Source organism: Trichomycterus rosablanca, chromosome 3 (genome assembly GCF_030014385.1).
Source record: "Trichomycterus rosablanca isolate fTriRos1 chromosome 3, fTriRos1.hap1, whole genome shotgun sequence".
NCBI lineage: Eukaryota > Metazoa > Chordata > Actinopteri > Siluriformes > Trichomycteridae > Trichomycterus > Trichomycterus rosablanca.
In genome coordinates this window covers 35,631,418-35,658,768 of record NC_085990.1, presented here as the reverse complement: position 1 = coordinate 35,658,768, position 27,351 = coordinate 35,631,418, and the positions used below count along the sequence as shown (strand labels likewise).

Sequence of the window (27,351 nt, the reverse complement as noted above, 5' to 3'; positions counted from 1 at the left end):
TTGTATTTCCTTGTTATTTTAAGTCGGGACACATATTTTTACAGAATTAAATATGCGGTGGTAAACTTAATATCTTTGGCGTCAACTCTCTATTACCAAAAATGTGCAATCTGACTAATGAATCTTTTTGGGCCTAAACTTGTAGCACAACTGTTCAATGATCACTTGAATGGAACTGAAAAATATAAACTAATCAACAGCCACAGTGACAATAATAGCAATAATAAGCAGGGGGTCAAATCAAGGGAGCTTAATGGCTCCTCCCAATAAAATAGTAGCTAGAAGTGGTGCAGTCTAAAATGCTAGCCCACCGAGACCCTTTGATTTAACATTATCTTTGTTAAATCAAATTAGTAAACGCAATGCAGGTATGTCTTACCCAAACATCATTCCAAACAATAGCAACACAGCACATTAAACTAAATTAGAGACCTTAGAGATTACATTACATTACAGACTACATTACTTACCCACAGGCATCAAAGACACACCAGTCATAATATTGTTGATATGGTACTTCAGCATGACAGAGGGCAAAGAGATCCTGGGTAATCACAGCACATTTTTTCTTTGCCCAATAAACTCTATGGGGATTGATCTAATAAGCCACCACACAAATATAACAGACATTGTTAAATTGTTGTTAAAATTATATTAGTAATATTTACAGAAATAATGAAAGGTAAAATTCACTCACACTGCAAGGATCCCGCAGGTCTTGCTCAGTGACATCAGGGCAAGTAGGGCTAACCTTCCAGGAGTTCCCAAACAGCTCTGGTGTGGACTCAACTATGCCCTGCCTTGTGGTGAAATCATTTTCTGAGTCTCCGTCAAAGTTACCACACAAACCCCCAACTCGGCCTCGCAAGTGGGATGCCAGTTGCACATAAACACGCATACCTTTAACAGAAAGCATTATTTATTATTTACCACAAAACAAAATGATGTATTTTCTCTGCTTAAGCATCTTATTGTCAGCAGGTCGATGCTGTGAGAGGATTTGACAAGAACAAATCTGGGACATACCTCCATCCCAAAGTAGTGTAACTCCAAGACGAGAAGAAAGAGACACAAACAGGCCAACTTTCTCCACCATTAATCCACTGCCTGAGTAGGACTTGGGAAGAGTCACTGGCATTCCATTTACTGTCACAGCTTTGCCTGACAAATCAAGCACAAGTGAAAATATTTTCAAATCTCTGACCCAATAATACAATCGAAACAGTAGAAAATAATTTTAACATGCACTTTTATATCATAAAACTCACTGACAAACCATTAACTGCAGCATTGTTTTCATTCTATTAATGCCTATTTCCTCTTTTCTTCCATATTCAGTTACCCAGCTGTATCTCTCCTCCACTGCTGCACACCCCTATCCTGACCAAGCAGGGCAGTACCTAACACACACCCCTTCTGAGACTTGAAGTAGCCAACCACTTTTTTTACCTGTATCTTTTGTGGAGAAGCCACAAAAGCCATTGAGCCACCAGAAGCCATAATTGCACAATGCAGTAACACACCACAGACAAGGCAAGGCAAGGCCGGGCAAGTTTATTTGTATAGCACCTTTCATACACAGTGGCAATTCAAAGTGCTTTACATAAGGAAAAATTAAAAGCATTAAAACATTCCTGAGATCTAGAACCTCAGAAAGACTTCTTGCAAACAAGACAAGACATTAATCCATCACCCATGCCACAGACATTGCCAATCATAAAGCAATAGTGGGTTAGCGTAATTTACTGTTGTGCCCTTGATTTAATTTCTTATTAATCTGTAAATCTTTTTTGTTAAGGTATTTTTGTTTAACTCAAGTATATTTTTAATTTATTCCAATCTTTAGAGCACTGAAGGTGTAATAGTGAACAAAGCATTTCTCAACCAGGTGAAAGTTTGCTGAATACTGTATATCATAACAAATTCTTATCAGTTTTAATGCCCATGATTCTGGATTGTCCACCCAGCTCATGATTGGATAAACAACTACTTTTGGCCATATAGTGTTTCTGTTGAAATAGCAAGTGGATCCCTTTCTTTGTCAGATGTTTAAAGTTTGTACAGATGTTTAAAGTGCAAGTATGTCCCTTTCTTTGTCAGACTATTGTGTAATGAGAGACTTTGGTGTGTTTGAAAGGCTGACCTCTGAGCAGGTGAATGGCGGTGTTGCCAATGCGCAGTGTAACAGATTTGGTGCAGGTAACTCCAGTGCTGCCACAGGGAACATTCTCAGCAGTAACGCTGAACAGGCCTCCTGTCTCCTGAACCAGCATGTATTCACAATCTCCCAGAAAGGAGAAACAGCGCCCATCAAAGGTCACGTAGTGTGGGTCACCTGTGGCCACACATGTCCCAGCACATAAAAGCTGGGTGCAGTGCCATCGCTGCCGCTTACATACACTGTAAGAAAAATTGGTGTTTGGGATTAGAGCAAGATAATGACTAAGATAATGATGACTGTTCTAATGTCATTATGCCATGTAGTCCATTATAAGGGCCAGTTGAAATTGCATGAATGTTTGTCAATTAATGGATTTAAATCCATTAATGTTACAGATATGTAGTAGAGAGATGGCTCTGTGTCTTATGACGTTTTAAACAAAACAGCTATCAATTCTTGCCTGATTAAGAAAAAATCTAATTAATAGTATTTAATTATTTGGCCTAAATGTAGCATGTCTCCTCCAGGGACAGGGAGACATTTCCCTGGTTTGACAATGTCATTGTGCCATTAGAGTGCTTGTAAATAAATTACATGAATAATTAGTTCCTCATTGCTCACCATGTGTTACAGTCTTTAGAGATGGTATCGTTGGTAAAGAAGAGTCTGCCATTGTGGTGACATGGGCACTCATTAGGATCGACACACTGATCTCCCTACAGAAAAAAATCCAATAACAAACACTGGAATGAGCAAGCAGGACCATTTTTTAAAGGAAAGCTACACATGTTTAAAGTAAGGTTAAATCCCATAGCTGAATATTTATTTAAGGATTTTTACTAAAAGTATAGTGGGTCCAGTGCCACCTGGAAAGAATGGTCTAATGTAAGGAATACACACTGGTCCAGACACCAATCCATCACAAAGCAACACTTTAACACTCACTAACTTATGCAAAGGGGGGCAGCAGATTATAGGAGACAATCTACCCTCTCAGGAGAGAAGATAAATGAAGCTACTCAATGGAAATTCCCATGGATTTGGGAAAAAAAACATGCAAAACCCCTCACATACAGTATAAAGATATTTAACTATGTAAGTATGAATTTCTTAGGTGCTAAAAGGCAGTTAAAATTTAAAACAGTGCTGAGTACAATCATGTACATATTACAAAACCTGTGTTGAACTTTATGTGAGAACTTAAAAACAAAGCTTGTAACAAAATATTTTAGTCTTTTAAATGCATATATTTGTTTGTAACGTTAAAATTGTGCAGCATAAACCAACATAAATGTGAATGTGTTGATGTTTATTTGCTATGAATGATCTATTAATGAATACGACATACCAAAAGCACGGTTCCCTCAGGACAGACACAGCCAAAGATGGGCTCTGTGCAGACCACTTGAGGATTGTCCAGATCAGAGCACGTTCTCAGACATGAGCGAGGTGAGAAGACGAGTGATCCTGGACATTCCCTGACCTCAGGACAGGTATGTTCAGTACAGTTCCATACACCACGTCCACACACACTAATGACAAAGAAAAATTCAGAGAAAGAGAAGAATCAGAACCAGGTACCTTCTGACCGACAACTTTTGATCATGTAAAGGCTGTTAGATGATTCAATTAGCATTTTTAAAATAAAAATTTAATGAAACAGCTGTAATTAAAACCTGGTTATTTAAAACTCACATACAGTGGGGCCAAAAAGTATTTAGTCAGCCACTGATTGTGCAAGTTCTCCTACTTAGAAAGATGAGAGAGGTCTGTAATTCTCATCATAGGTACACTTCAACTATGAGAGACAAAATGAGAAAAAAAAATCCAGGAAATCACATTGTAGGATTTTTTAAGAATTTATTTGTAAATTATGGTGGAAAATAAGTATTTGGTCAATAACAAAAGTTCAACTCAATACTTTGTAACATAACCTTTGTTGGCAATGACAGGTCAAACGTTTACTGTAAGTCTTCACCAGGTTTGCACACCCCCATGCTTCACAGTAGGTATGGTGTTCTTGGGATGCAACTCAGCATTCCTCTTCCTCCAAACACAACGAGTTGAGTTTTTACAAAAAGTTCCATTTTGGTTTCATCTGACCACATGATATTCTCCCAGTCCTCTTCTGGATCATCCATATGCTCTCTGGCAAACTTCAGACGGGCCTGGACATGTACTGGCTTAAGCAGGGGGACACACCTGGCACTGCAGGATTTGAGTCCCTCTCGGCGTAGTGTGTTACTGATGGTAGCCTTTGTTACTTTGGTCCCAGCTCTCTGCAGGTCATTCATCAGGTCCCTCCGTGTAGTTCTGGGATTTTTGCTCACCGTTCTCATGATCAATTTGACCCCACGGGATGAGATCTTGCGTGGGGCCCCAGATCGAGGGAGATTATCAATGGTCTTGTATGTCTTCCATTTTCTTACAATTGCTCCCACAGTTGATTTATTCACACCAACCTGCTTGCCTATTGTAGATTCACTCTTCCCAGCCTGGTGCAGGTCTACAATTTTCTTCCTGGTGTCCTTCGACAGCTCTTTGGTCTTGGCCATGGTTGAGTTTGGAGTCTGACTGTTTGAGGCTGTGGACAGGTGTCTTTTATACAGATATCGAGGTCAAACAGGTGCCATTAATACAGGTAATGAGTGGAGGACAAAAGAGCTTCTTAAAGAAGAAGTTACAGGTCTGTGAGAGCCAGAAATCTTGCTTGTTTGTGGGTGACCAAATACTTATTTTCCACCATAATTTACAAATAAATTCTTTAAAAATCCTACAATGTGATTTCCTGGATTTTTTTTTCTCATTTTGTCTCTCATAATTGATAGTGTACCTATGATGAAAATAACAGACCTCTCTCATCTTTCTAAGTAGGAGAACTTGCACAATCAGTGGCTGACTAAATACTTTTTGGCCCCACTGTACATTAAAAGATTAATGTCAGAAATAGTCATGACGTAGAATTTTGATGGTTATGAGATTAACTATAGCAGTATATTATGATTTCCCCTAAAGCAGATTTGACTTACCCTAGTTTATAAATAAATGGCATGGCAAACGGGCATGATTTTGTGACTTGGTGACACTGATCTCCACGGCCCCATTATAATATACTTTTGATTTTTGTTCTCATGGGGCTCCAGCAGATTCATGTTGAAAAACTGTTGTTTACTTGTACTAGACTAAGGAAATGTTTACTAAGGAAACACTTCAGTATGTCACTCTGGATAAGAGTATCTGCTAAATGATGTAAATATAAATATCACACTAATGTTTACATATGTGCTTATGTAAAAAATAAGAAACGGGCACAGTAGGTCAAGCCATGGTGTTGTCATGAGGTGAAAGAAATACAATGAAATCAACCTATCCCGATTAGCTACACAGCGGGTCATAGAATGACTTCATCAGATTTCTACAACCTCAGTAAGTATTGGCATTTTTAAATACATCATTACTTGACATATATTTTCCACAAGGTTTGCTGACAAATATGCAGCAAACCTGTGGATATGCAGTATTATCTGATCTGTAATAGTAAGGTTAATTAGGCCTGGTATAAGTTCACCCCAGTTTATCAACCTTTTAAACATTAGCCATGCCATTGCTGGAAATATGTCAAACCAATCACACAGAGGTTTGACAGTTCCAGAAGACAAATAGTCTGTGTAACCTGCTGACATTAAATATGTAGCTATTGTTTCATGAACACGCTTTTAAGCTGAATCATAGTGACTGTGATAAAGGTAATAAAAAACTCACCTTTATATGCCATAAAACCTATGATGATAAAATATTATCAGATAATAACTGGGACATGCCTTTTACAACTAACCTTTCTTTCACAACACTGCATGGGTCTCAGTGGTGCTACCATTCTGGTCAGGTGATCATTATACAAAATTTGCTGTAGTTGTTGGATATGAAGGAATGAAGGCGGTGACACAAGCGCCGGTACAATAAATAAAGAATAGCACAATCCTCTGTAAGTGACTCCTAGTGTTAATCTGCGGGTGGGTATAAATACTTATGTTGGTGTAGAAGTGTGCTAGTTGCTGCCCACTTAGGGCTGACAGGGGTGTCATGCAGCCAGCAGAGGTTGCCAAAGAGCACAGGTGAATTATTTCTATGCAAATTGGGAGGGGGGAGGAGGAAGGGGGGGCAAAACCTCTCTCAGAGATTGTCAAGACAGGTGAGGATTTAAGGTCTCGAAGACCCATGTTGCTCTGTGGCACCCACACCAAAAGCACCACCATGTCTCAGTGATTTGTGTTTTAGTGTTTTCAATTATGGTATACTGTTTAAGTTTGTTAAATCAAATGTTTTATATAGCTTTAGCTTTGTTCTCCACTTCACTGTTTGTCTTAATTCTTTAGCCTGCTGGATAAAACTTCCAGAAGGGAAGTTTAAATATTAAGCATCAATGTTCAGCTTTATTTAACTTGAGAACTTAACCTGGAATTGTATGCAAGTACAGGGTTACAAGGATGTCTCTACTTCTATTCTGCTTTGTAATTGTGTGTAGTGTACGTCAGTGTGGGTCATATTGAAGAGATACAAAGCCATGGCAAGCGATTCCAGTAAACTTAACTAGTCACCATGCCATATTTTCCCAGCCAGCACAAAAGCAGGTTTACCACGCATCATGTGAATGCAGCCTAAGACAGTTGATCCCTACTTAATATATAGTATTGGATACAATTCGTGGGCATCAAACTTCAGTGAGATGAAGTCCAAGTGAATTTTTGCCAGATGACTACAGGTGATTTTTCACCAGATTTTATTCACATCCAGTGTGTCTGTCACCTGGCTAACAGTTTACTTGGTTCTATCATAGCCATTATATTTAAAACTCCAAATCACTAAAACTACATTGTGGTTCAGTCCTACAGTTCAAGTATCAGCTTCTGATTGTTCCACTGTTCTATGGAACTGGGCTGTTAAGAAATGCTACTTTTGAAGTTGTAAGTACCACAAAAGTAAGTATTGGGTTGATAATAAGACTTCACTTGATGACACAATACCAAGTAATGTCTATTTCAAGATCAATCCTACAGTATATTTCATTTATTTCTTACCAGCTATTGCAGCTGATCTGCACAGAGCTTCCTGGTGGATGGACAACCCCAGCATGGACACACGGGCACATGCTGACTGGAACACACTGACCCTGGTCATCCTTTGCCAGACCTGCAGGACACTGGCAGCCTGGTACACAACTCTGACTGCCTGCATTTTCTTGGCAGCTCCATTTCTGCTGTAAGTCTGTACATGAGCCTCCACACGGCCGTCCACATTCCTGATACACCTGCCCCCCTGAGCACTGCACCGCTAGACAGAACAAAATTACAAACAGAATATATAAAAGAACAGAACTATAAAGTAAGTTGCTATTTTTAAAGTAATTACACTATTGCTGTATATGATTTCTGATGCTTTTATTCATACAATTGCTAAAGCTTAGGCAGACATTGCTTAAAGCACTTACGGCAAAAGGTATTGTTTCTCCAGCTCACCAACACCCCCTCCTGTGCACATTGTTGAGCATAGGCCAGAAGTACAGTACAATGGCACTGTGTGTTGGGGGTACAGCTACACACTTCAGTCAGACACAGGCGCATGTAGGGCTCCCGGTCCACCACATCATGACAGGCCTGAAAAGGGGTAAAAGTTGATTTTGGCAATGGCAATTTTCTCATTAAACTACACTCAATCACCCTTAATAACAAAGTTAAAACTTGCTTTCATAGTTTTTTAAAATTAATTTAAACAAAAACCTCTAATTCACAAAAGTATTCAGCCACTTTACTTAATACTTTGTAAAAGCCCCTTCTGTCCCTCAGTTGTTACCAGTCTCATTGTCCATGCCGCTGAGAAGCACCCTCATAAAATGATACAACCATGTTTTAACCTAGGTGCTTGATGTTCTGCCAAAAGATGTTCTGCCTCATTCTCAGACCAGAGAATTCTTTCCTTATGTTGCCAAAGTCCTTTTTATGCTGTACAGCAAACTCCAGGCTGGCTGTCATATAACGTTTTCTCAACAGTGTTTTACAGTGTTTTACTCAACAGCTACTCTTGCCACACTGCCATAAAGGAGTTAATGGAGTGCTGTCCATGCAACAGGTTCTTTCCTCATTGCATTAGAAATTTGGAGCTTGCCTAGAGTGACTGTTGGGTTCTTTCTTACCTCCTTGACCAAGGCTTTTCCTGTTGAATACCTAATTTGACCAGATTTATAACTAGCCAGGTTCAAGGTTATGCCAGGCTTCTTCCATTTCAGTATTATTGATGTCACTGGGATCCCAAGAACACTCAACAGAGATAATTAATGTGTGTTCATTAAGGCAGGGCTTTTCTTTGGACAGAACAGTACTTTTTAATGGATGCTAAAATATCTTATATTTTTATATGAAAGTATAAAAAAGAATATATTTTGCTAGGGTTCATTTTTAATTGATAAGATGATAAGGTGATTAAGAGATTTGTAATATATAAAGTATATGGAAATGACACTGCAAGCTAAGTCATGAACTGTTAACTTCATGTCTCATGGATGGACATAATTTGTCATTGTTATGAACCCTGCACTATGGCTAAGCTAATGTAAGATTTGTTACTCTATTTGTATGTGAAATAATTGCTCAAGTTGTTCAGATTTACGCAGAGTGGACATCATAAAATAATCTAAACAATAAGCTTTTGTGCAGCTACACAATAGCATTAGCTAACAGCTAAGCCATTCCTGGAATGCATATCCAGCATTATGGGGCTCAGAGCTAAACATCTGGGATACATTATCATACATTATACAACAGTTAGTTCCGACCTTACAATCTGATTGGTTGAGAAGCGTTCTAACCGTGCTGATATTCGTGATAACAGCACGGCCTTTTCACACCACAACTGTATTACTCCACTGACGTGTTGCCAGTAACGACAAGCTTCATGCACACAAATGCGCACGCAGGTGACACAGCCTTTTTTCCCCGATCGCGTTTTAAATCCGCAATCTGATACACAATCTAGTGCACTGTGTAGGGAACATAAATCCGCGATCTGATACACAATCTAGCGCACTGTGTAGGGAACATAAATCCGTGATCTGATACACAATCTAGCGCACTGTGTAGGGAACATAAATCCGTGATCTGATACACAATCTAGTGCACTATGTAGGGAACATTAATGTGTTTGTGACGTGAACAGTTAGCTTAATAGCCCAGTTAGCAGCTCCTAAGAGTTCTGTTCTCACCCATATCCTTTGGTGTGTGTGAGAGGTTTTTTATTTCTTTTTTCCCTTCGGCAGTTCTTGCCTTTTTCTTCTGGTTGTTCTTACCTCCCTAAAATGAGTTTTTGCAACTTGGGATGTCTGCTTTGTAGTGTTAAACTTTATATTCGTTGTGGAACTACTTTTTGGCAGAAGGTATTGTCAATATTAAAGCATATTTATTATGAAATTCAGGGCTTCTTTGATTTATTTTCTTTCTTTATTTTGTAAAAACTGTTGTATAAAAGCAATAGAACACTTGAGGTCGTGTGTTATCGCGAATAACATCACGGCTGTGATCTTCGCGATAACACACTCCCTCTCGTGTTCTATTGCTTAAATACTACAGATAAAGATTTTGTGTATCATAAGGTTAACTAATTTAATAGATTACTTAAAATACATGGATTAAGTTTATTTCTGATAGTCATGTTTCAAACAATGTGAAGGTAAGAGATTTTGTGCTTTCTACTCTTTATTGTTACCAATTTGGCTTGGCTTGCTAGCAACTGATTATGACAGGTAGACAAGCAAGGAAAATTCCAAAGAAACTATCAATGTAAAAAACAGCTCCCAAATTTTTAATTAAAAATTAAAAATCCCAAAAAGTATTTAGCAAAACTAAGTCAAATTCATGAAGCTGAAAAGTTTACATTACTTCACAGACTCTTAAGCTATGTATCATTTCATACTAACCTGAAACACTGGACTGTGGATAACTGCACAGACACTCTCTGCATACTGTCTGCGCTGGGTGTAGGTGCTACAGGGGTCTGAGGTCACTGTTAAGGGTAAAGAACATGAACGAAGACTGAACTTGGTGGCAAAAGAGGACACACTGTTTTCAACGTCCCCCTCTGGTGTGGTGAAGTCATCATGTTGATTCCAGGTCAGTGTTCCACACAGGCCCCTCACCTATAAGGGTGCAGAAGTACACATTGACATGAATACACATGAAAAAATAATTTTTTTTTGCAATTCTCCCAATTTTATCCGAAATTGGATATATCTAATAGGATATATCTAATTTCCCCCATAATTCTTTGGAACCCTGATTTTGCATGACTATATTGTTGACTGAGAATGGCCGTAGACTTGTACACATCTCTTTCAAAGTGTATATCCATACCCTTAAGCATGAGGGAAGCTTTCTTTTCCTACATCGCTTGTGTCACTACCTTAACCAGCAGACGTTTGCAATCCTTCCTTCCCTCAAAGATTTCCACTTGTTTCTGTAGAGTGCCCAACTAAGACTGGTGCAGTTGCATATGGTAACTTTTGGATATTGGATTTTTGGTCAGTAATTTTTGTCCATTTTTCAATTAAAGGTTCAAGAGAATCAACACATCATAGATTTTTATTTTTAATGCATTTTACAAAATGTCCCATCTTGTCTGGAAATTTGATTTATATTATCAATATATCAATTACTTTTATGTAACTTGTTTTTATTATCTTAATACTACCTCATAAAAAAGTTGAAAATGTTTTATACCCATAAACAATGTGTTTCCTTTTAACAATATTAAAATTGTATGTGGTTTTTGGCTTGTACTGAGCTTAACATTATTTCCTCTTATGATAAAAGAGCATCTTTCCTTCCTTTGATCAATAAAAATCTTCTAACTGATGCATTTATAAGCTACAACAAAAATTGGTTTAATAGTCCTATGCTGTAGAGGCTTTTTTTAGTTAGTTGAGCAGACCACAAAATAAATTTAGTATGTTCCTGGGTAAGTAAGTAAGTAAGTAAGTAAGTAAGTAAGTAAATTTTATTTATAAAGCACTCTTAAAACAACTTACGTTGACCAAAGTGCTGTACATCGAATGGGTGGTGGTAAGTAATTACATAGTCTTTAACAATTAACAATCAATGACACTGCAATATTTTATCAACCAAATCAAAAAGCAGACTATAGTGAAGTGACTAAAGTCATGGTGTACCTTAAGAGCAAAGCTTGGCTGCAGAGTGATGAGGATGAAAGGACCTTCAGTGTGCCACAGCAGCTGAGCCCCAAATGCCTGGACCAGCAAGAAACTGGAGGAGGATCTCTGCACGGCCAGGTCAGGCGTCAACACTGGCAAAGCCTCCTGCTGCCCATTCAGCATCACTGAGCCTGAGAAAGCTGTGAGTTAAAACAATTTTATTTAATTCTTAAATTGAACTGGAGAGTTAAACCAATTCTGTCATCAGAGAAAGGTGCAAACGCCAACATCTGTTATGATATGGGGATACATCGGTCTCTATGGAATGGGTGATTTGCATGCGTTATATACGTACTATTGGCTTGGAGGCATATATTGCTAAGTAGTACATGGTTATTTCAGCTAGACATTCTAGATCTGTCTTTTATTGAAAATGGATTTTCTTCCTGAAGTGAAGAACCAGACAACACCAACCATTCAGACCCACTCTACCAGGGCTTACATAACTCTTCCAGTCTAGACTGTAAATGATTGATTGACATGAATAGTAGAATTGTTTTGTGTTATCTAAGTGTTTGTCTGGTATTGTGCAAAGGTCAGTTCACATTTTTATTAGTGTTAAATGCAAAAAATAGGTCATTCCAAAGTCATATTTTCATAATTCATAATTTAATTCATAATTCAAATAACTCATAATTTATTCTTTGCAACTGTTGGAAAATGTTAATAAATTGAATAATAATAAAATAGATGGGTAAAATAGAAAATATATATAATATATCGATTTACCCCTTATATTTAACACCCTTGTACACTCTGCAAGCCTTGCTACTTACATAACACCCTTGCTGGCAAGGTAGAAGAGCCATGCTTTCTGGTACAGTATGTGTAAAGATGCATACCCATTCTTTACATCAGCCAGATGTAGACTCTTATATAGATCATGAATATGTATGGCAGTTCACACTATACCCTTTGTATTTCTCCGTAGCTTTTGCTGAAGCATTGATTAGTGGTCCTTGTTGCAGCAACAAGATGATTGCTTATCTAACTCTTTCTCCCTCAGACACAACCAGTTGTGCCTGTTGAACGCCTAACCAGACCACTGGAGTACAGACAAAGTTTAAACATTCAAACTTATGTATAGTTAGAAAGGCAAACTAGTCACCTGTGTTAGTTAAGGTCACTGTTGTATGAAGGGCAGTGATGATTATCTCATATGGGCATTGCTTGCCACCTCTTGTCACACACACTCCACTTCTGATGGTAACTGTTAACTTCTTATCCAAAAAATCCTACAAAAAACACAGGAGATCACAAGGGACAAGTTTTGCAGGGTAAATTGTTTACTTATTTGATACAGTGCCATTAAAAAGTATGTCCCACCCTTCCTGGTTTCTTCTATTTTAGCATGTTACACTTAATAATTTTGTATCTTTACACTAGTTTTATATAGAAGGGAAAATGATTGAGGACAACATACAGTTTTTAATATTTTAATTTGTTGAAGTATAAAGTATATGTATATGTGGACCGCCTTTAGCTTTGATTACGGCACACATTCGCTGTGGCATCGTTTCCACAAGCTTCTGCAATGTCACAACATTTATTTCTGTCCAGAGTTGCATTAATTCTTCCCCAAGATCTTGTATTGATGATGGGAGATTTGGACCACTGCGCAAAGTCTTCTCCAGCACATCCCAAAGATTCTCAATGGGGTTCAGGTCTGGACTCTGTGGTGGCCAATCCATGTGTGAAAATGATGTCTCATGCTCCCTGAACCACTCTTTCACAATTTGAGCCAGATGAATCCTTGCATTGTCATCTTGGAATATGCCCGTGCCATCAGGGAAGAAAAAATCCATTGATGGAATAACCTGGTGGTTCAGTATATTCAGGTAGTCAGCTGACCTCATTCTTTGGGCACATAACGTTGCTGAACCTAGACCTGACCAACTGCAGCAACCCCAGATCATAGCACTGCCCCCACAGGCTTGTACGGTAGGCACTAGGCATGATGGGTGCATCACTTCAGCCGCCTCTCTTCTTACCCTGATGCGCCCATCACTCTGGAACAGGGTAAATCTGGACTCATCAGACCACATGACCTTCTTCCATTGCTCCAGAGTCCAATCTTTATGCTCCCTAGCAAATTGAAGCTGTTTTTGCCGGTTAGTTTCACTGACAAGTGGTTTTCTTAAGGCTACACAGCTGTTTAGTCCCAATCCCTTGAGTTCCCTTCACATTGTGCGTGTGGAAATGCTCTTACTTTCACTATTAAACATATCCCTGAGTTCTACTGTAGTTTTTCTATCATTTGATTTCACCAAACGTTTCCACTTTGTAATAATGTGTTGGACAGTTCTTAACCCGATTTTAGTAGTTTCAGCAATCTCCTTAGATGTTTTCTCTGCTTGATGCATGCCAATAATTTGACCCTTCTGAAACAGATTAACATCTTTTCCACGACCACAGGATGTGTCTTTCGACATGGTTGTTTAACAAATGAGAAGCTACTCACTGCATCAATTAGGGTTAAATAACTTGTTGCCAGCTGAAACAATTAACCATGCAGTAATTATCCAATGGGAGGCTCTTACCTATTTGCTTAGTTAAATCCAGGTGGTGACCTTTATATATATATACTGTATATATATATATATATATATATATATACCGATCAGCCAAAACATTATGACAACCTCCTTGTTTCTCCAGCTGAGCATTTTAAAGTTGTGGATCATTCTCAGCACTGCAGTGACAATGACATGGTGGTGGTGTGTTAGTGTGTGTTGTGCTGGTATGAGTGGATCAGACACAGCAGCGCTGCTGGAGTTTTTAAATACCGTGTCCACTCACTGTCCACTCTATTAGACACTCCTACCTAGTTGGTCCACCTTGTAGATGTAAAGTCAAAGAAGTTTAAAAACTCAGTCAGCATTTCTGTGTCTTATCCACTCATACCAGCACAACACACACTAACACACCACCACCATATCAGTGTCACTGCAGTGCTGAGAATGATCCACCACCTAAATAATACCTGCTCTGTAGTGGTCCTGTGGGGGTTCTGACCATTAAAGAACAGGCTGAAAGCAGGCTAAAAAAAGTATGTAGAGAAACAGATGGACTACTGTCAGTAATTGTAGAACTACAAAGTGCTTCTATATGATAAGTGGAGCTGATGAAATGGACAGTGAGTGTAGAAACAAGGAGGTGGTCATAATGTTATGCCTGATCGGGGTATATATGCTTCAACCAGTGACCTTCTATTCACCAGTCCCTAAGCTACCATTGCCCTAATAATTGTGATAAATAGGGAGGAATTAAAGAACATAAAGGGACAAATACTTTTATATGGGACCTTATCTCAGGAGTTAAATATTCTTATCTGTTATCTGTTAGTAGCCTTGTCTGTAATATTAAGTAATCTTTGATAATGAGCCTTTTCTGATTAATGTTTACTGAACTTTCACTAAAAAAAAGAAAAAAACTGCAAAATGCAATAAAGGCGATAGCATCAGTAATGTACGTCGTATCTCACCTCAGTGGCTATAAACTGACAGTCACCAGATTGGAGGCTATACCTCTTCTTATCAAAGGTACTGATATGCATTGCCCCAATAATGCTGCACTGAGCTTTACACCTCTCTGCAGAGCACTGCCACTGACCTTCCCGACACACACTAAAGAAGAAGGATAGGAAAAACAAAGCGCATAGACACATCACATATGTAAAATTCATGTTTTTAAAGTGGATTGCTCTAAAAAAAAATATTAACACAGATTAAACATATCAGGACATGCAAAAAAAATCTAATTCATAAATAAATCCTCTTCATAAACAAGTTGAATCATAGACTTATATGACATCAGCACACGTTTCCACTGTCTTTTGAACCACCTGAGATGAGCTCAAACCCAGAGAACTCTGCAGCATTTCTGCATAGAATTGATGTTTGGCTTTCTCTTTGTGTAATAGATTTTCAGGGTGCATTTCTTCATGCAATGGTGGACTGTGTTAAGTGACAGTGGTTTTCTGAGGTACTCCCAAGCTCATGTGGCTATATTCATTACAGAAATCATAAGATTTCTCATGGAGAGCCGTCTGAGAGCTCAAAGGTCAGGACACATTCAAAAGTGGTTTCCGACTTTGTTCTACACGGACTGAGATTTCTCCAGATTCCCTAAATCTTTTTGCAGTAATATGTATGGTAGATGGTGACACCATCGCTGATTGCAAAGGCTAGGCCTTTGGTGAATAATTCTGTTATACCCAGTTATGATACCTTAACTTACCTAAGCAGGTGAATTAGTAACAGTTATCAGTTTTTTCTTGATAACTTACATTTTTTGATGATATCATGCACTGTAGGGAGTGATATACATTAAGTATGTGGAATACTTTCTGAGGAGGATTATTTTAAAACTATTGTATTGTTCACTAACAATTTTTTGAAAAGTGGTACACCTACCAGGTGTTACACTTCTGTTTAATGATGTCTCCCTCCTGATATGTATGTCTCCTGTAGAAGCAGGGACATTGGTTCCGCCGTAAACACTGGCCTTCATGCAGATAAAGCCCAGGAGGACACTCACAACCCCCCACACACTCCTCCCGACACTGGGCCGAAGCCGGTGGGAGTGCTGAGGAACAGCTGGGAGGACAGGAAGATACACAGTCAGAGAAGAGCTGACCCCTGGGACACACTCGCTCTGTAAGACACATGAAAGGCAGAAAGTAAATAAAAGAATAAACCGAAGGAAGAAATGAATACCAAAGAAGATAAGCTGGTATTTAAAGCTTTCTTATGCTTGCCTAAAGGCTCAGTGAGGATTTGTGCTATTATGTCTATATTTATATTTATATAACGAAATGAAACACGTACCACAGAGACCAGGTCTCCTCCAGCTCAGGATAACATGTTGTTGGGCGCACTCGCGAGCATAGCTGGCTAATGTGTCACACACAGCCATCTCTCTGTCACTTGCACCCGTACTGCAGTACACATACAGGCAGGTATCTATATAGGGACCTGGATCCACCTGTGCATAAGAACAAATATTAATTGAAGAATTTAATAGTAAAAAATGTTTAGGTGAATCTATAAAGTACTCCGCCAGCTCTCTAACCCAATGATGGCAGTGGGAAAAGGGAATCTCTTTAAGCTGATGACATGTTGACTCCGCAGATTTCCGCAAATTCACATCACCAGTGAGATCACAGCTGTGGCCCAGCTCTGCTGCATCACTACAACCCTGGGAAAGTCAACAACATTCATGTATTCATACATTTTCAGTTGGCCTAACAGTCAGAAATGCCTAAAACTTCCCAATAGACCACAGTGTGTTACAACACTAAAGGCATACTGATAGGCCTGACTATAAAACTGTAGTAAACATGTCTCAGTTTGCTAGTCTGCAATGTGTTTGTTTATTAGGATTTTAACATCATGTTATACACTTTTGGTTACATTCATGACAGGAACGGTAGTTACTCATTACACAAGATTCATCACTTCTCAAGGTTATATCGAACACAGTCATGGACAATTTTGTATCTCCAATTCACCTCACTTGCATGTCTTTGGACTGTGGGAGTAAACCGGAGCACCCGTAGGAAACCCACGCAGACACGGGAGAAAATGCAAACTCCACACAGAAAGGACCCAGACCACCCCACCTGGGGATAAAACCCAGGACCTAATTGCTGTGAGGCGACAGTGCTACCCACTTAGCCACCGTGCCGCCCCTGCAATGTGAAGTCTGGTACATTTTTGTAACAAGTTGACTCTAACCAACCGAAAGAGAATTTGTTTTGGGGCACTATGCACAAAGTACCTCTGTTTTTTGGTCTGAAACACGCCATGAGTTTCCAAAACTTGCAGCATACTGCGACACACTTCCACTCCTACTGGTAAAGTCATCTGTAGTAACATGGAGAACAATTAAAGCCACACAACCAAGAGACAAGGTCAGCATAATCAACACATACAGTGCTAGGAAAAAGTATTTCATAAAGTATTTCATGTCATATCTTTTTTTTTTTTTTTTTTTTTCAGATTTTCCAACTACTTTTAAGGATTTTTAACTTCATGTTTTACACACTTTGGTTACATTCATGACAGAACAGACAGAACAGAGCTCCCGGAGAAAACCCATGCAGACATGGGGAGAACATGCAAACTCCACAAAGAATCTGGGAATCCCACCCCGAAGTTTATTCAAAACTTGTTTCACCCATCTGAAAAAAGTTACTGCACCAGTAGCTAATAAATCAGTTAACCAAATTTACATTTTGTACAATTTTACTGCCTGTTGAATCTAAACATCACTTAAATTAAACCTGTCTGGCAGTGTGAAGCAGGCTAGAAGGTCTCAAAAAGCAGCACATAATGACACTTTCTAAGGAGATTCAAATACAGATGTGAAACAAAGACTTGAAATCTGGAAATTGCTAAGACTCTAAAACTCCAGCGCACTACAATGAGAGTCATTATACACAAATAGAAAAACCTTGAAACAGTGGTAAAGCTTCCTAGGAGTGGCCAGCCTAAATACATTTGCACGTCAAAAGCCTATCCAGGAGGTCACAAAAGAACCCAGACAAACATCTAAAGAACTGCAGACCTTACTTCCATCAGTTACGATGTACACATGTACAATGTACATAACTGCAGAATAAGAAAGACACTGGGCAAAAATTACATCCATGGGAGTGTTAAAAATATTTCTTGATGACCGTCCACATTTTTTGGATAATATTCTGATTGATGAGTCAAAGATAGAACTTTCTGGAAGACATGGGTCCCATTCTATTTGGCATAAAGCTGATGCTGCATTCAATCATAGAAACATCATTACAGTACCACCACCATGTTTGACTGTTGGTATGGTCTGGGGCTGCTTTGGTCTTCCTGTACAATTTGTCAAAAATGATGAAACCATTAATGTTATAAGCTTAAGAACAGTTGTGTTATTCTGCAGAACAGTGATCAGATGCACACAAGCAAGTCCACCTCTGAATAGTTTTGAATTGGCCAAGTCAAAGTCCTGACTTGAATCTTATTGAGGTGTGGCAAGACCTTCGATAGGCAGTTCATGCTCAAAAATCCTCAAATGCAGCTAAATAAAAACAATTCCGCAAGGAAAAGTGAATCAAAATTACTCCACATCAATATAAAAGCCAAGTTAACTCAAATGTTTGTTTGACATGGTTACTGCCAATAATGGCACAACCAGTTATTTGCTGCCCCAACTTTTTTGAAATTTGGTACAAACCTAAAATACACTGTGTGTAAATTAGTTGTAAACATATGCTGCACTAGATGTAAATTTAGTAATAAAAACAAAACATTTGGGGGCATTATATTTGTATTGGGATGTATGTTGGGGAGAGGAATACCACTGTTCACTTACCATCTGCATTGTTGTTGTATAGTCCACACAAGCCCCTTGTTGCACCAAAGTGTTCTGCATTAACTGTCAGGTATACTGTGTTTCCCATGTCGAATTTCACTCTTATGCCCAATCCACTTTCAACAAACACAAAATCTCCCAACCAGTGAATACTCACTCCTACAAAAAAAGTCAATACAAGTAAATGTATGATTATTAATAATGAAATTAAAATAATGAAATTAAAATAATGAAATTAAAATAAATGTCACAAATAATTATTTTTTACAATTCAAAATTAGATATATTAATCAGAATTAGCCATCGGGTTAATCTACAAAATTTAATTTACTTAATTTAATTGAATAAATTTTAAGAGATAATTAGGTAACAGACAGTGTGTTTTGAAACGTACATGCACCTGTTAATGACCTATACTAATAAACTGTAAGATCATCTTATCTGGTTAAGATAACCTTATCTTGTAGTTCTCAAGTCTACAGTAAATGGATAAACAAGAATACGTGCATTACAACAGATTGCATGCAAGTTATTCGAATAAGGCAATTCATACCATTTTGAAACAAAGGTTCTCCCTGTTGTAATAAGGCACCGTTGAGCGTTATATTATCCTTATTTACAGACACCAGATCAAGTCCCAACATCATGCGCAGTGCCTAAAAAATCAGAAAAGGTTTTTTCTTTAACAGTATTTATTTGCAGCAAAGGTACCAAATGAAAGAAATTCCAGACATATGTAATACTAAACCTATTAGTCAGTGTTTTCAACACATCCTTTAATCAAGCGAAAACTTTGTTACAACCAAATGTATGTACTATTATTTACTTTAAACCAATTCTTACCTTTTTTCTTTTACTGAAAGTAATTTTACTTTAGAAATGTTGTATTCATGTTTAATGGACTTTAGGTCTGGCAGTTGGCTAGGCCACTCCAGTACAATTAGAAACTTGACTTGAAGCAACTCCAGAGTTGTTTTCGTTGCATGCTTTAGATTATTCTTGTGTTGTAAGGTGAACTGTGGTCCCAGTCTGCGTTTTGCGTGCATCATTTGTCCCTTGGTTCTTACCAGTCTCCCTGTTTTTGTTCTGAAAAGCACCCCATAGCATGATGCTCTGTGCTTGCTGTTCTGTCCAGAGTCCTTCACATGCCATTTAGCTAGCTCCAAGTCAGCTGTCACATGCTACTCTGCTAAAGGCCTTATTGATAAAGTGCTGCAGAGATGGTTGTCCATACATCCAAATCCCCCATCTTTTTACAGAATGCTTGGAGCTTTTTTAGATTAAGCATTGGGCTCTTTCTGACCTCTGTGAGGCTCTTCTTGCCCTGATGCCTAATTTAGCTCTGCAGCCAACACTAGTAAGGTTTAAGGCTGTGTCAACTTTCTTCAGTTTTAAAGTTACTGTAGCCCTTGTGGTTCTGGGACACTCAAAGCATTAGATATTCTTTTATATCCCTGCCCTGATCTATGTCTTTCCACAATTGGATTGGACAATCAGTCCACAATTGGACAATCAGTCCCCTGACTCGTTTTATGTCCTGACAATATAGTGTAAATTATGTCCTGTATAGACTCAGGTGTGTGCCTTTCCAATCAATTCAAATAGCAACAGATGGACTTCAACTGATTTCTAGATACATCTCAAGAATAATTAAAGCATAATGCACCTGACCAAAAATTTAAAATCAGCAATACTATGTAGGAGTTGAATAATTCTGACATGGCAATATTAACAAAATATCCTGCTAATTTAAATTACACCGTCATCTATTTTCTCTGTTCATTTGCTGGATCATTTAACCGATTAAATAGGTATAAATCTTTGTTTTCTTTTTGATGGATTGAACAACTTCCAATTGCAACAGTATATATCATTTTATAAGCTATTCTGAAAATGTGAATTAATCTGCTGGAAACCTTCCCTGCTTTCCAGTTTTTTATATTGGATCAAGACCTTTCACGTCCCTGACCAGGATAGAGAAGTTGGTGAAAATGAAATGAAATGAAATTCCAAATACGCTGGTTAGTCCACCTAGCTTGCGGCTTAGCAAGCTGTTTGTGTGTGTTTATTTTGTACCTTGCTGCAGTGTCCTCCACCATCACATACAGTGCTGATATAGACAGTCCAGGTACCATCAGTGGAAGAGGCCAGCACGTAGGTGCAACCACCATGAAAATGGAAGTGCTTTTTGTCAAAGGAGCGATAATGTGCTCCACCCCAGCTCAAGCAAGTGGCAGAGGCTTTGGAGTCTCTAACTGCACCTAAAAGTCCCCTGCGAAAAAAGGGTGATGGCTGAGCATCTGAGGACACAGAACAATGAGAAGCAAATGACTAATTTGTAAAAAAAAAACAGATGTCATAATTACATCATGAAAGCCTGAAAAACTGTTTTCTTTAGCTGTATTTATTATTAGAAATGTCCATATTTGTACAATGAAATAATAAAACACCTGGCAACAGTGTGTAAGAACAAGACAGGCAGGTCTGGTCAGAAGCGTTTTTCCAGCTAAGACCCCACATGCTACCACAGCACTGCTCAAGCGCCATAAGAGAGGAATTCTGAACACCAGGGAACTCCTCACAATTCCATGTAGAAAAACACAGACCTCTAATACTCACTCCTAGAAATGAAAGCAAAAACAAGAATGTATAATGTAAGAATATAATTCCAAATAACATACAGTGTATCACAAAAGTGAGTACACCCCTCACATTTCTGCAAATATTTCATTATATCTTTTCATGGGACAACACTATAGACATGAAACTTGGATATAACTTAGAGTAGTCAGTGTACAGCTTGTATAGCAGTGTAGATTTACTGTCTTCTGAAAATAACTCAACACACAGCCATTAATGTCTAAATGGCTGGCAACATAAGTGAGTACACCCCACAGTGAACATGTCCAAATTGTGCCCAAATGTGTCGTTGTCCCTCCCTGGTGTCATGTGTCAAGGTCCCAGGTGTAAATGGGGAGCAGGGCTGTTAAATTTGGTGTTTTGGGTACAATTCTCTCATACTGGCCACTGGATATTCAACATGGCACCTCATGGCAAAGAACTCTCTGAGGATGTGAGAAATAGAATTGTTGCTCTCCACAAAGATGGCCTGGGCTATAAGAAGATCGCTAACACCCTGAAACTGAGCTACAGCATGGTGGCCAAGGTCATACAGCGGTTTTCCAGGACAGGTTCCACTCGGAACAGGCTTCGCCAGGGTCGACCAAAGAAGTTGAGTCCACGTGTTCGGCGTCATATCCAGAGGTTGGCTTTAAAAAATAGACACATGAGTGCTGCCAGCATTGCTGCAGAGGTTGAAGACGTGGGAGGTCAGCCTGTCAGTGCTCAGACCATACGCCGCACACTGCATCAAATCGGTCTGCATGGTCGTCATCCCAGAAGGAAGCTGACGCACAAGAAAGCCAGCAAACAGTTTGCTGAAAACAAGCAGTCCAAGAACATGGATTACTGGAATGCCCTGTGGTCTGACGAGACCAAGATAAACTTGTTTGGCTCAGATGGTGTCCAGCATGTGTGGCGGCGCCCTGGTGAGAAGTACCAAGACAACTGTATCTTGCCTACAGTCAAGCATGGTGGTGGTAGCATCATGGTCTTGGGCTGCATGAGTGTTGCTGGCACTGGGGAGCTGCAGTTCATTGAGGGAAACATGAATTCCAACATGTACTGTGACATTTTGAAACAGAGCATGATCCCCTCCCTTCGAAAACTGGGCCTTATGGCAGTTTTCCAACAGGATAACGACCCCAGACACAACCTCCAAGATGACAACTGCCTTGCTGAGGAAGCTGAAGGTAAAGGTGATGGACTAAACCCAATTGAGCACCTGTGGCGCATCCTCAAGTGGAAGGTGGAGGAGTTCAAGGTGTCTAACATCCACCAGCTCCGTGATGTCATCATGGAGGAGTGGAAGAGGATTCCAGTAGCAACCTGTGCAGCTCTGGTGAATTCCATGCCCAGGAGGGTTAAGGCAGTGCTGGATAATAATGGTGGTCACACAAAATATTGAGACTTTGGGCAAAATTTGGACATGTTCACTGTGGGGTGTACTCACTTATGTTGCCAGCCATTTAGACATTAATGGCTGTGTGTTGATTTATTTTCAGAAGACAGTAAATCTACACTGCTATTCAAGCTGTACACTGACTACTCTAAGTTATATCCAAGTTTCATGTCTATAGTGTTGTCCTATGAAAAGATATAATGAAATATTTGCAGAAATGTGAGGGGTGTACTCACTTTTGTGATACATTGTACATGCATAACATATAAATTGCCAGTCAAAACATGTATTATTCACCGATTTCTATCATTCCTTTAGTCATGACTTGTCTCTGCCATGTTGTCCTCTGCCATATTGTCAATCTGTCCTTTAATTTTCCTTATAAGGGCCTTTAGGATTTCCTGCTATCATGGTTGTCATCTGCTTTTCAAGGATTTTGGATGTTTCCTCCACCAATCATAAACCTTTAATTATCTTCCTGTAGTTCTGCTTTTCTAATTATATGCTCAGCATACATGTTGAACAGAAATTGTGACAGAATGCAGTCTTGTTTAACTCCTTTGACAATGTGGAACCAGTTGGTTTTTCCATTTTCTGTTATGATTGTGGTTTGTTAATCAGTAGGATTCGTCATTAGAATGATGAAATGTTCTGATGTTTCCATCATCCTTTCAATAATTGCTACAAATAATTGCTTCAACACATTCAAAAGCTTTGCTGTAATTAGTAAAGCTGACTTCCATCTAAAATTTAATTTTAGAAGGAATTTGGTGAAAATTAGGGAAACTTTGCCACATAAAACCTGTTAGCAATGGGTGTGGCTAAAACATCTGAATTCAGTGAATAGGACGGGTGTCCACACACGTTTCACCATATAGTGATGGATAGACATTAGGTTTTTTAACACCACAATATTATTATAATTAATAATTTCACCAATTAATAAATATTGAAAAACATTTTTATTATCATCATGTGCCTTTTTGTATTATCCCTGATACCAATAGTGATTGAAGGCTAAGAAAACACAAGAAACAAAATTTAGGTCAGTGCTAGTGTATGGAATATGTGGTATTTGACTGGATATTTATATATAATTTATATATATAGTTAGATGTCTTACCCTGTGAGCAGTGGGGGCCAGCCCAGCCTTCACAACACACCCTCACTGTTTTATTCACTGCTTCACTCACAATGTTTGCAGCCCTACAGCAGACACACACAGCTGCATAATTACTCTCACATAAAAGCAATTCTGTTATTCAGCGTTCAACGAGTAGAGAATGTATATGTGAACCGAGTCTTTTCCTTACTTGAATAGATAGCAGGAAGCTCTGGGGCCCTGTCTTTTGTAATACGTGGCAATACCATCATCACCGCCATGTGTGTGGCGCATTCTGTCTACATCCAGCCTCCAGCCTTGAGTGTTGAATTGGTACACCTCTGAGCATGCCGCCTCAAGCTGCAAGCGGGGAGTGATGATCTTTTCAACTTTCTCTTCCACTGTGTGCTCACACCAGTGACTAACAGTCAAAAGATTAAGAAAATTTCAGGTTAAAATAAACTGATACATATGCCACAGTAAATAATAAAACAGTAAAAAAAATACATTGGATTGGTGCTCTGTTCAGGAAATTCCCATCCTACGACCACTGATTTTGGGTAAACCAGACCCACTTTTTTCTTTAAAAAGGATAAAGCAGCTACTAAAAACTCTTGAAATCAAAACAAATTCATTTATATTGCACTTTTTACATAAACATTGTCTCAAAGCAACTTTACATAAACCAGCACCACTAAAAAAAACCCTGTTGTGCAAGCCAAGGACAACAGAGAAAAAATTGCCTAAAATTACAAGGAAGAAACCTCTCTCATCTTTGGGTGGCCTAAAGGATCATCTGAATGAATTAGAATTAGAATAAACAAATTAGAATTAGACTGAAGTATGGTACTTTTATTAAAATGTAAAAGAAGGTAAAATAACTTTATATACTTTAGTATGACTTTTATATACTAAAAATACTTTATTTTGATTAGTGTCAAGGCAGGCTGCTTGCATGGTTTGGGTGACTTGCATATGTGTGAAGGTACCATTGACGTGAAGGTGTATGTTTGTATTTTTATTTTGTTTATTTGTTTATTTTACATTTCTCGTTTTTTCCCTCCCAGTCGTGTCTAATTCCCAATTGCATTTTCTTCGCTGCTGCACCACTTTTTCCATGGCTGAGAAGAGGTGCAGACTATCGCACACCCCCCCCATAACACATGTACAGTAGCCATACACTTCTTTTCACTGGCCAGAGGTGCTTTGTACACCATAAGTCGTATCGCTCATGGAAAGTTATACACCACTGTTTGTGAATCATCCAACTCTTGAGAAAGTTGCTCGACCAGCCAGCAACGGGCCCTATTTGCAGCAGCAGTGTGGAACCCATTCAACCTTCCTCCCTCAGGCAGAGTCAATTGTGCCTGTTGGACACCTGATCAGGTCGATTGCACAGCTGAGATTTGAATTTGAGAGCTAATTTTGCACATGGTATAACAGTGTGGCTTCACAGACACAGATTCCTGATCTACTAGTGAAAGTATGTATGTATGTAAAGCATGTATTGTGCATCATGAGGAGGAGAATGAGACAACTGTAGGCAGGGATTGCTTGGATTAAATTGAGGTCTTGGATTAAGCAAAAAAGAGTAAACATGCCTTTGTCCCAACCTTTTTTTGAGTGTTTTAAAGGCATTAAATTATAAATTTGTTTATTATAAATAATTATAAATTATGTTTTTGTTATGTTTATACTGCATTTAAAAAAGATGCCCAAAGATGCCCAACTTTTTTGAAAATGTACTTTGTAAAAAGAGATTTAGTATTTTCTATTTTAATTAAGAGCTTAGGGAGCATTCGGTTATTAAGTTATTATGTTATTGATTTTTAAACACAGCAAAAAATTCAGCCAAGATATAAATATGTGTATGTGTGATAGTCTCTGTAGTCAAAACATGACTCCTCTTGCCTTCAGGTAAACGTACATTTTTCCAGTTGAAGCTTTTTTTCAATTTTTTCATTTTTCAGAATAATCAAGCCGGGCAGGAAATTTTTCACACCAGCTTAACTACATTCTAAAAGAAAAGCTATAACTTGCCCCAGTGCAAGCTGCAGCTTGAACTCATTCACTATAAGGTAATTTACAGCTAACATGACGGTGGATTGTAGATAGAGGATGAGATTTACCCTTTTCCCATGACCAGGTGAAGACCCAATAAAAACACAAGCAAAGCTTTCATAATGTCTTCAGGGCTGATATTCCTCAGCATTGTGCAAGGATTACTAGAAAAACAAAATATATATATATATAAGTTAAACATTATTATTAGTCATATTTTTTTTATAAGTAAACATTTTACACAAGTAATATTTATCTCAAAGTAGCACAGAAATGATGCAAAATACCTTAATTTGAGTTCTGTATTAGAACCACACTAACTTGTCTTTCACAAAAATAAACATGGCACATTTAATAATATCAATTAAATATTCGAAGCATTATTGTGTATCATAGATTCTACACAAATACAGTTGTCACATATGGCTAACGTCTAATCAGAACTATTCCAACTTGCTCTACTTTGCTGTACTAACATTTAAACAATATAATCCCTAATATAAATGTTTTTTTTTCATCATGCACCCATAAATAATACATTAATAAACTATTAATAATTTATGTTGGCTCACCTAAGACTTAAAAAATACCACATTATGCCATGTGTGGCTTATATCATGTAAAGCTTTTACCTTTCCTCTCAATATTTTCTCTCGTAACATCCAGTAGACATCTTTATCCTTATACAAATCACAAATATTTTCTCCTAATAAACTTTTTTTTTTCAATTAATTAATTTTTTTGGCTTTTTGTCAGTGTTACATCCTTTGAAAATGTTTATTCCTGTATCACAGTTCCTCACGAAGGATTATGAACCCACTTTCAAACCGGACTTGTGTTTTTTCTTAAATGAAGGGGGATTCACAGACCTGTGGCAGCATCTGAGAGACACACAATTGGAGGAGAATTCACCAGGTCACAGCTGCTAGGTCAACCATTAGCTCTTCATTTGGCAATGACAGTGCATTGTGCCCACCCACTGTTGTGCGTACCCATCCAGAGAGGACAAAGGGGTAAGGAGGTTAAGTCCAGTTCCTTTTGCTGAAGGCCTGTTTGTGCAAGTCTAATCCTATAAAGAAATTCTTCAGTGGAAGGATTTCAGGGCAGTTTATTTAATAAAGAGTGTCAATAGCGAAGGGCATGGGGCATGCGGCCTGACTAGAAATGCTAACCAGAAAAGGACTAAACACAGCTGCTCCCACACTTACTGTAATGTACCACAGATTTCTTCTCAGTCTGCGTCATTCACAGCCATTATAGAAAATAAACATGGCAATAAAAAAGCAAAGCAATTCTCAAGAGTTCTTAAAACAGTGAAGACGGTTTATTGTTCGTAATGGAAAATTAAGAGAAAATATGGAAAATTTCAGAATATTGTCTCTTTTTAGAGC

The 27,351-nt window shown here is 38.4% G+C and overlaps 1 protein-coding gene across 1 annotated transcript in view; it reads right to left on the bottom strand.

The window, feature by feature from the left end:
* sspo (SCO-spondin) overlaps positions 1 to 26,081 on the bottom strand; it is a 117,505-nt gene extending 91,424 nt beyond the window's left edge. The window contains exons 1-23 of the mRNA XM_062992294.1: positions 26,029 to 26,081; positions 24,111 to 24,320; positions 23,921 to 24,003; positions 21,227 to 21,397; positions 20,853 to 21,076; positions 19,330 to 19,432; positions 18,777 to 18,935; positions 17,199 to 17,284; positions 16,491 to 16,616; positions 16,247 to 16,403; positions 15,833 to 16,073; positions 14,902 to 15,043; positions 12,526 to 12,652; positions 11,376 to 11,548; positions 10,128 to 10,346; positions 7,650 to 7,815; positions 7,240 to 7,492; positions 3,510 to 3,693; positions 2,783 to 2,877; positions 2,144 to 2,400; positions 1,027 to 1,161; positions 698 to 900; positions 471 to 598 (exon numbers count right to left, since the gene is read on the bottom strand). Coding sequence (XP_062848364.1) covers positions 471 to 598; positions 698 to 900; positions 1,027 to 1,161; positions 2,144 to 2,400; positions 2,783 to 2,877; positions 3,510 to 3,693; positions 7,240 to 7,492; positions 7,650 to 7,815; positions 10,128 to 10,346; positions 11,376 to 11,548; positions 12,526 to 12,652; positions 14,902 to 15,043; positions 15,833 to 16,073; positions 16,247 to 16,403; positions 16,491 to 16,616; positions 17,199 to 17,284; positions 18,777 to 18,935; positions 19,330 to 19,432; positions 20,853 to 21,076; positions 21,227 to 21,397; positions 23,921 to 24,003; positions 24,111 to 24,320; positions 26,029 to 26,081 — 3,695 coding nt within the window. The remainder of the gene's footprint in view (positions 1 to 470; positions 599 to 697; positions 901 to 1,026; positions 1,162 to 2,143; positions 2,401 to 2,782; positions 2,878 to 3,509; positions 3,694 to 7,239; positions 7,493 to 7,649; positions 7,816 to 10,127; positions 10,347 to 11,375; positions 11,549 to 12,525; positions 12,653 to 14,901; positions 15,044 to 15,832; positions 16,074 to 16,246; positions 16,404 to 16,490; positions 16,617 to 17,198; positions 17,285 to 18,776; positions 18,936 to 19,329; positions 19,433 to 20,852; positions 21,077 to 21,226; positions 21,398 to 23,920; positions 24,004 to 24,110; positions 24,321 to 26,028) is intronic.
* Between the last annotated feature and the right edge of the window lie 1,270 nt (positions 26,082 to 27,351).